This window comes from Carex rostrata, chromosome 27, assembly GCF_964058835.1.
Source record: "Carex rostrata chromosome 27, lpCarRost1.2, whole genome shotgun sequence".
NCBI classification, from domain to species: domain Eukaryota; kingdom Viridiplantae; phylum Streptophyta; class Magnoliopsida; order Poales; family Cyperaceae; genus Carex; species Carex rostrata.
The window spans coordinates 557221-567284 of record NC_135944.1 but is presented as its reverse complement, the minus strand read 5'-3'; the positions used below and the strand labels follow the sequence as shown (position 1 = coordinate 567284).

Genomic DNA, 10064 nt, shown 5'->3' with positions numbered 1-10064 from the left:
ATGAAAAGTTGTATGAGAAGTGAATATATATTAAGAAAAACAACTTTTAGGGCCCAATAGGCCCAGTAATCTTGTTTCTATTTCATTATAACCTACACGATGAGACTTCAAGCAATAATGGCCACACATCAGTTCTTTTCTCTTAGGGGCATTATTTTATTACTGGATCAAGCAATAATGGCCACACAAAAAAAAGTACAAATGCAGCTATCGCAAAAAAAAAAAAAAAAAAAAAAAATATCTTGCAATGCAGAAATAGCATAAAAAAATGTGAACTACCAATATATTAATGACTTTTCTCCATTCATCTCTTATATGTTATATCTACATCTCTTATACACCACCCAGGGACACTTAGAATAACTGGGTGGAAATTTTACCAATTATGCCTTGGCTCTTTTCTCTTTGTTCCTCTTTTCCTAAGCTTGTTACAAATGGCCAAAAGTACAACGGCTATTTGTATACTTTAGGAAATATGTTCAACAGCTATATGCATCAAATTGTACCATGGAAACTATGAAAAAATTCAATAGATTACTTTATTAATTACAATCACTGTTTTATCAAATTACAATAGGATGCATATTTTATACTTCCAGAAATAAAATAAGACCAGAGCCTAATCAACAAAGAACAATGATCCACTAACTCCAAGATAATTATAGGTTTTTCATCCGATTCACAACTATCTTGGTCATAGTTTCAAACTATCTTATTGTTGAAGTGGAGGTTTAAGAATTAATTTTCACAACTTCCACACTACAGGAAAAAAATTAATAAGACTAGAAGAAGCTTACTACCAACATAGCACTAGAGTAATTAGTAATTACCACTCTGTCTTGTAGTCAAATAGTCCATAGAACAGCAACCGTTGTGAAGTACAAAAAGAAGTTTAAGAAAATAAACCAATTCCATCTCCTAACATATGAGGCCAACTTGGGGAATTGAATTGTAATTTGGTGAGTTGTCTGAGTTTGTTTCTTGGTAGAAGAAAGAAATTTTCTTATTGTTTCAAATTTTGCTGGGGAGCAAATATTTAGAATAGCCAATACTGTCCAGATGAAGAAAGACATTATAATAGAAGAAATAATGCACTTGGTGGCAATTTTACCATTCCCCAAAACTACTGATACGGCAATGAAAAAAGCTAATTCCATAGTGAATAGGGATATCCACAGGAAAATCAAAGCGAGAGAGAAGCTAATCCAACAGCCCTTCTTACTAACCGCCTTTGAAACAACGAGCAAAACTGTTGCAGACACAGAGGCTGACATGGCAATAGTGTCGAGTACGAGGAAGATGTTGTACTGTCTTGCTTGACGGAGGTTTGCTATTCCGTCACCGTTGTATGACCCTGGTATGTTGAAAGCAGCTGAGAAGGCAATTGTAGCAATTAAAACGGAAACAATTATCAGGTTGTCGGAAACACTGTCAATCCACTTTGTTGTCTCGTCTTTCCAGTTCTTTATTACTTTGTCTTGTCTCTCAGGACTAAAAGTGGCACCATAAGCAGACAGTGTTGCTACAGCACCTGCCTGCATGTTGAGATAAATTTTACAACTAATTATAAGTTTATAACTAATGCATATTAATACAGTAATACTAATTAAGAATATTATGGTGTTTAATTTCCAAATAAATATAACATGTTGGAGATTAATTATACCATGAGGAAAAAACTGTCTAATGAAACAGCATGGTCAAGCGCCGTCTTGCCTTCATTATTCATTAGCGTTGTGTCTGCCTCGCTTACTTTAAGCAAATGCAAAATTACCTCTGTAAAGCCATTCATAGAAGCATAGTGCAAGGGTGTATTTCCTTCATTATCCCTCTCATTAACTAGCTTTTTCAAATCAGGTTTTCTAGAAACAAGATTAATGATGGAGATTATATTTTTCAAATCATGACCATTAAGATTAATTTCTTTACCACCATGTTGGGCCACAATATGTAGGAAATTCTGACCATGGTTGTTGCAAAGCTCAAATGAGTCTGGACAAATATCAATCATACAAGAAATGGCAGAACAATTGCACATTCGTGCCGCAACATGTAAAGGTGATGATCCTTCTTGATCTTGAATGTAAACAGCTAAAGGCACTCTATCCAAAATAGTATTCACTGTAGTGACATCTCCACTGGATGCTGCATAGTGAACCGGAGTGCTACCTGAGGCATCCTTTTTGTTCGCCAATTCAGCCTTCCAATCCAGTAGCATGGACGTTATTTCTGATAATGGCACACAAAAAGTTTAGTCCTAATTTTTAATTTCTGAAAAAAAAAAATATAATAGTCTCTAGTTCTTTTACTAATTCGACAGAAGAGTGATGTTCTTACCTGGACTTTGTAGGACAGCAGCATGCAAAGCATTTTGCTGGTTTGGTCCAAGAGCAGATGAGTGTGAGTATTGTGTCAATATTCGTACAATATCAACAGAATTTCTGACCACGGCAAGATACAAAGGAGACATGGAGGCATCATTCAACTCAACAGAGAGTGCAGGAGCCACTGTCATGAGTACTTGCACCACATCTTCTTGACCATGTTGAGCTGCCTCATGTAGAACCGTATCTCCTTCGATGCTTCTTTTCGTGAGGACTTGATATGCCCCAATACCGGACTGCTGAGCTAGAAATACAATATGTGAGACCATACGGCGGTTTCCTGCTCTTGCAGCCAAGTGCAGTGGTGTTTCTTCCATGGAATTTTCAGATACCAAAAGAGTATTATCTCTCTGGATAATTTTTTCGACAAGTTCTACATGGCCTTGTTCTGCAGCTATGTGGAGCACCGTGTTCTTTTCGGCTGTGACCTCTTGAAGCGTACATAAACCGTCACCGCGTCCCCAGTGCTTATTTGTCTTTTTAGTCTCAGGTGTATCTTCCAACATAACTTTCACCTCTTTGGGATCTGTAATGGACCAGCAAAATATGAGAAACAAACCTCATGAAATATATTGTGTAAGGATATTAGTACACAAAAATAAATATCCTTTCACGTATTTGTGTCATTATATACCATGACTGGCACCGTTTATACTTGTCATCTCCTCTTTAAACCCAAGCAATTCCATAACACGATTTATGGATCCAGATTTTGTGGCTCGATATAGATCGGGGCACATGGCATGTCGTCCAATTCCTTCATCTAATGGAAGATCACCCTTGCCTCTTACGTGATCGTGTGGTGGCTGGAGCAAGGCCGCTAGTCGCCGGTCTCCCTCAGCTAGTAGCAAGGCTGCATAGAGCTCCTCATCTTTCAAATCATGTGCTTTCCATGATGAACTGTTTAAATTGATAGACATGTTGCTACAACTTTAATTTCCTTGCGCAAGAATAAAGAATGGCCAAATTTCTGTTAGAGCAAAAAGAAGACGACCACACACACATATATATATATGCTGTTATGCTCTTCTAAATAGATTAATAGGATTATTACATATAAGTCCCCAGAATCATGTTATGTTTACATAGACGTCGTTTTCAACAAATATATATGGTCCAGTTTAAACCTCAAAAATATGGAATTAAAATATTTAAAACTGGATTCTGTTTCTGTTGTCCTTTTTACCGCAAACATATATTTGTTAATATGAACTTAAAACTGTGGTAACTAAATATTCCAATATATTATAGTGGCAACAAAATATCAATTTAAACAGTGTCATTTTACCTTCTAAATTATTTTCGAAACAAATCCAAGCATTTTGGATTAGGTAGCAATTTATCATTTTACAAGTACCTTGGATTAAATTGTAGTCATTTTTGTGGTCCAAATTAATTATTTCAACCCCTTTGTGTGGCTTCAGTTAAACCCACTAGAGGATGCCCGTGACGACTGGCGCTACTTAATTTCCCTAATAGAATTACAAAATGTGATAATGTAATTATCGGTGAAAAGTGCGTTCCTTTCGCTTTCTCAATTATTTTTTTCAATAAATTAAAGCAGCTCGGACTAAATAGAAATTTTTCTTTTTACAGGTACCTTGGACAAAAATTATTTATTTTGTGGACTAAACTAATTCGTCTACTTGTGTGGCTTCAATTACTACCAAACGAACAAAAGATCCGTGACGCTAGCTAGCTTAATATTGCTTTCTTGTACGTATCGCATATTCGCATTTCATTGTCTCATTAACTGCTGTTAAACGCGTTGCTTTAACATTTCACAGCGGACATGATTCACTGTATCGCATCAAAGAAATGTCGATCGGCTGAGAATTACATACCATGTAACAGATTTAAAACTATATATTGGCAAATTTGTATAGTATTAATTGCACCTAGTCTAAAAACTATTGACAAATTCGATCGTATAATCCACCTAGTCTTGTCAAAATTTCTAATAAAAACATTTGTTCTTTCAACTCAGGATATTAATTTCCTTGGCCACCCAAAGGTTTCTACTGAAAAATATCCAAGCAGTTTGGACTTGGTATCAATTTTTCTCTTTACAAGCATCTTCGACTAAAATTAATTCATCCCTTGTGTGCTTACTAACTTTTTGAATGATAAATAATTTGAGTATGACTCCCATCGGACTTAAATTTGAGTTGGATGGATTTCGCATTCGTCCGATTCTCTTTAAAATCCGTTGAGTCTGTTACAATATTTACGCACACGGATCTTAAAATCCAAGCAGTTTGGACTAGATAGCAATTTTTAGATTTGCGCAGGACTTCTAACAAACGATCCAGATCTGTTCTTTTTTTTTTTTTTTTAAAAGGACCAGAATTGAAGCATTTGCAGTAGTTCGTGTAGTGGGTCACTTCGATAACAGGTCCAAAAAAATAATGTAAAGTTGGCTTCTTGGGTTCTTGTTGTTTACTTGTACAAGAAGTAGCAACTGAAAAGAGGATTCATATGACCTAAGATTATTTAAATTTTAAGTTTGAATCCGAACCGTTTAATCTATTTTGACATGAATATTAAAAGAGTCCGTACATTTTATCTCAGATTGAGTTTCTGAAATTATAATTAGACAGTTTAGATCCGAACTCAATATTTTGTGATTGGAATGTAAAAAAGTCATGCCAAGATCAGATATGTTAGGTATTGACCATTCTCGCATGTTCCATGTATATAGTGACCATTCTTATTACGTGATCTTTGAAAAATTAACATGGCAAGCCACGACACATGAACTAGTCCAGTCATAGCACGTGATCACACAAGTTACATGTTATTATGAGTTTATGACCATTATATCTTAATCGAATGTAAAATTTTAATTGAACCAACTTAAATCGAATGTAGAATTTTAATTGAACTGATCACTTAAATTACAAAAAATTATTAAACATGAGCAAACGTATACTCACTGTGTTATGTGGTCATAGTATGATTAATTAATGTTTTGTTTTGTTATTATTCACGCGTCATAACTATTCTTTTAAATTTAATCATACCACGGCACAACATCATACATCATACGTAACACAAATCAAAACTTAACTAATCACGATACCTACGTCACGCATTTAAATCCTTATTATGTGACCTCAGATCGAGGATATAATGGATTCTACACATGGTGTGTCTGGTGCCACATATGATCAATGTCGGCATTTTTTTCTTTTAAAAGTGAATTATCCTGGCATCTTTTAGCTAGTGGACTGGAGAAGTGGATGAACAGTAATTAAGTCGACGTTGAATCATCGGCTGACAATGTTCAGGTCTAGCACTCTAGCTGGAGTCCCCGCGTTATTCGCAGCCCACTAAATAAGGATCGATGTAACAGTGTTTGAATCTGATTCCTTAATTTTTTTTGTTTTGAGATGACAGATTTGTGAATCTGGCGCCTTCCTGCGTGAAACAAGCCAATTAGTCCAAAAATAGAGGTGTCATACAGTGATTTTTTCCATTGAAGACAAAATATACGCAGACACGTGGAGGAGAGCTTGAGACGTCAGGAATCACAGGATCTTTTATTTTGGAAACTTAACAAATTAAAGATTATCGGTAACAGAAAAGAGTGTTTTCGTTTTCAGATTTTATAGAAGAACGTCCCGGTTCATGTGAAAAATTATTTTAAATTTTCACTGACTATAAGATACACCAGAAATAAATTTAATTATTGATTTAATTTCTTTAAAAATATGTAAAGAAAACAAAGAAAACGAATAAATGATTCAGGTTCTTGCATGTAATCAAAAACCTAAAACACTCTTTCTTATTTATGATAATCGTTTTACTAAAATTTTAACTATAAAAATATTTTAACAAAAAGCTTAATGTTTGATCTAGTTGCAAAAGTAATTTCTTTATGAGATATCTGCTGGTTCGATGAGAGATCCCAGTAAAACTAACAAAGAATACTAGGGATTCAAAATTTGATAACCCAATTGATGAAACGAAGCTTTTCACTAACCACATAAAATTAAGGGAAAATTTCTCCTATGATCATAGAAACTTTTAAAATAGCCAATTTACCCATCAAAACAACATAATATCCAATATCCCCATACAAACTTTACATTATTTCTTGTATCCCCTAATTTTTATTTAACTATTTATTCATTTATTTTAAATATTATTTTGACGAATATACCCTTCCCTCTCCTCTCCTTTGTTTGTCTTAAACTTTTTGCTGCACTAGTCGACCAAAATAAATGAAATATGGTGCTCCTTTTGTTTATTATTTTCTCAAGAGTTAGGATGTTAATCTCATTTTTCTTTCTATTTCCTGTCTCCACAGGTTATGGTCTCATCTATTTCCTGTCTCCACAGTTTAGTTATTATTCTTGAGTTGACTTTCATCTCCAACAGGCCGATCTCTCTGTCTTTGATCATTAGAATTTTCAACGGTCTTTATTTTAGATGAAGTGTGAAATTATGATGATGGTATGCCGACCTCTTATGGGTTTGCTTCTACTAAATCAACATTTTAAACGTACGGATTATTATTAAGATCCAAATCCATGCATAATGAAGCCTATATGAATATAAGCAATTGTAACAGTCAACATAAGAACCACTGTAATTGGTATGAAGCTTTAATAGTTGATGATATGTTTTTATACTAAACATTGATAACAAGCTTGTTTAAATCGTATATATATATATATTGCTGATAAGAGACAGGAGGGGAATGCAATTTTTGTTAGAAACATTCCAGGCTTGCTGATATCTTAATTAAATTAATTCCTTCATGCGTTCTTCTATCTTAAAGATCAATAATGAATTACTGAAAGAAATTCTTCAAATTAAATCAAGTAAATAAACAAAGAGAAAAGTACACTCCAGTACATTTTTTATACAATGAATTAAAATAAGACGAGGAAACTTACAAGCTACAAAGGTTCAAAAGGGAACTCTTCATTTGACCGGCTAGATGGCGGGACATAATTTCCAATACATTCTCTAACAGCCCCTAATTTCTTTATATCATATTTAAGTGTTGATTGGAGATCTTGGAGCTGACCTTTGATTAAATCCAATCTCTTGATATGCTGCAGATGTCAATCAACTTGATAGAGGCTTCAAGCTATAGATCGACAAACCTACAACAACAGTTCGAGGACACTAAACTAATTTTGTTATTTTCACCAACTGAAATTGGATTATCTAATTTTGTTATTTTCACCGACTGTCATTGTGGACATACAATATTTCCTTACACGAAAGGAGTGCATACTGCATGTGGAGTCTAAAAACAAAATCAGAGAGAGAGAGAGAGAAGGAAGGGTATATTTGTCAAAATAATATTTAAAATAATTGAATAAAATGTGAAGTTTGTATGAGAATATTGGATATTATGTTGTTTTGATGGAGAAATTGGCTATTTTAAAAGTTTCTCTGGGCATAGGCGAAATTTTCCCTAAAATTAAAAGCTGAAAATCTACCATTAATTTTTGAGGCCCAATTATGACATTTATTTCTTTGGAACTTCAACATTTTTAGAGTGTCATTACTTCTATTTTTAGAATTTCCCTCAAACAAATTTATTTTAAAATAGCATTTCATTAAACAATTAATATTATCAGAAACATCATTAATTAAAAACTTTTGCTAAAAGAGCATTAATTCAAACAATATTTTAAGAAATGGGATTAACTCAAACATTAATATTTTCTGAAATAGCATGGAATAAAAAAAATTACAAAAAAAGAAATTGCAAACAATTTTTTGAAAATAGCATTACAGGAAACAATTTTCTTAGGTATATTACACATAATAATTTCTGAAATAGAATTACCGTTTTAAATATATTTGAATACAGCATTACGTCAAAGAATTTTTTTGAAAATAACATTTCCTCCAACAATATTATTGGCAACATCATTAAATAATAATCTTTTTCAAAAATAGTATTAATTCAAACAATTTTTTCAGGAAATGGCATTATCTCAAATAATATTTTCAGAAATAACACTGAATAAAAAAATTACGAAAAAAAACAAGTGCAAATCCTTTCTAAAATAGAATTACCGTTAACAATATTTATGGCTACAACATTATCTCAAGGGAAATTTTAAAAAATAAGCATTTGCGTCAAATAATATTATCGGAAACAACATTAAATAAACAATAATGTGAAATAGAATGTACAAACAAAAATTTCGACAATAGCATTGAGTCAAATTTTATTGTGAAAATAGCATTAATGCAAAAAAAAATTTCAGAAATAGCACTGTGTCAAACTAAATTTGCGAAAATACCATAGTGCATTCAATATTTTTGGAAATAGCATTGAGTCAAACAAAATTTGCGAGAATACCATTGGAGCAAACAATATTTCTGAAAATAGCATTACCAAAACAATTTTCCGAGGTAGCATTACACAAACAATATGTAGAGTTGTTTATGTTGTGTTTATGATGGCGTATGTATCAATTTGTGTTGTATGTTATTTAATTTATGATGTTTGGAAAGAATATTGTATCATGTTATTTTATAGCCGTTGCTTGGCACTCCTTGAGAGTTCGGCCGGAAGTCTTAATGAAGCCATCTTGCTCATTGCTTGCTCCAAATGGGGGTGTCAACGGGAACGATACGGGTCGGGTGGAGACATTTTTATATATGTACCTGATATATTAACAAAAAAAAACTATATCCTTACCCATTTTCTGAATAAGATACGAGTCGGGTAAAAGGATAAAAAAAACGGCTCATTGACATTTCGATTTATACTTTCGAAAAAATATTTTTTAAACAAGCAAAACAATAATAATAAATACAACTATTTGTATTATAAAAATTTAGTGAAACATAAAACTTTATTGTATCATGTATTAATGGAAAAAATTTATCACCTTTACTCGTATTCGATAAACTAACGAAAAGAAAATCTTATCCTTATCCATTTTTTCGGATACGATAGTGATAGTGATAACACAACTTTGACTATGGTCAAAGGTTGTTAGCATGTTTGTTATGAAAGGTTGTTAGATTAGTTTGTTAGAGAAGTTATCAAGCATCTGTTGGCTGATACTATAGGTTATAAATATAAAAATTGGCTGATACTATAGCGTGTCCAAATCAAGAGGGGTTGCACTACCTTCACCCTCGTGCATCTTCAAGAGTGCATCGAGCAAATCCTCATCTTTGGCATAAGTAGCACCAGAAATTGCACTCCTCTCTCTCTCTTCGTGTTGATGATGTTTTCGAATAGTGTTCCTAATGTCCGCTTGCATCTCTCAGCCTCACACGCGGCACTACTGACAATATCAGTGAGCCATCACATTGATGGGAAAAGGTCCATCATGTTTGAACCGGTAACCAATTCCAATAACGTTCCCCATGTATGGAGAAACTTGGGGTGTTCCTTGTGCGTTACACCAGTTGCAGCTCTGACAGTTGTATCGTTGACAAAGGCAGTCATCAACTCACTGAGATTGACGAGACCTGTTGTTTCTGCAGCAGTGGTAATTTTGTGAAGGAGGATAATTTACCTCTTCTTCTCTGAGGGTTCCATATAACTGAACTCTCTTTGGACCGAAGAGCTTGACGATAGAGACCTTGCGTATCTGCCTCCAGTACTCACTGTAGGGAGCCAAGAGGATGTCTTTGCCTCCCCAGGTCAGGGTTTCACTCGTGACACTTTTAGGCCGGGTAGCGAAGTTG

The 10064-nt window shown here is 33.8% G+C and overlaps 1 protein-coding gene across 2 annotated transcripts; it reads right to left on the bottom strand.

The window, feature by feature from the left end:
• Positions 1 to 517: 517 nt before the first annotated feature.
• LOC144545228 (protein ACCELERATED CELL DEATH 6-like) lies at positions 518 to 3369 on the bottom strand. 2 transcript variants are annotated; one of them, XM_078293815.1, is made up of 4 exons: positions 3019 to 3369; positions 2338 to 2910; positions 1667 to 2229; positions 518 to 1535 (listed from the first exon to the last, which is right to left on the bottom strand). In XM_078293815.1, the coding sequence occupies exons 1-4, from the start codon at positions 3302 to 3304 to the stop codon at positions 846 to 848; spliced, it is 2112 nt and encodes a 703-aa protein (XP_078149941.1). In that variant the 5' UTR covers positions 3305 to 3369; the 3' UTR covers positions 518 to 845. The 2 variants fall into 2 exon arrangements, with proteins under 2 accessions (XP_078149941.1, XP_078149942.1); XM_078293816.1 differs by having other exon boundaries at positions 3040 to 3369.
• Between the last annotated feature and the right edge of the window lie 6695 nt (positions 3370 to 10064).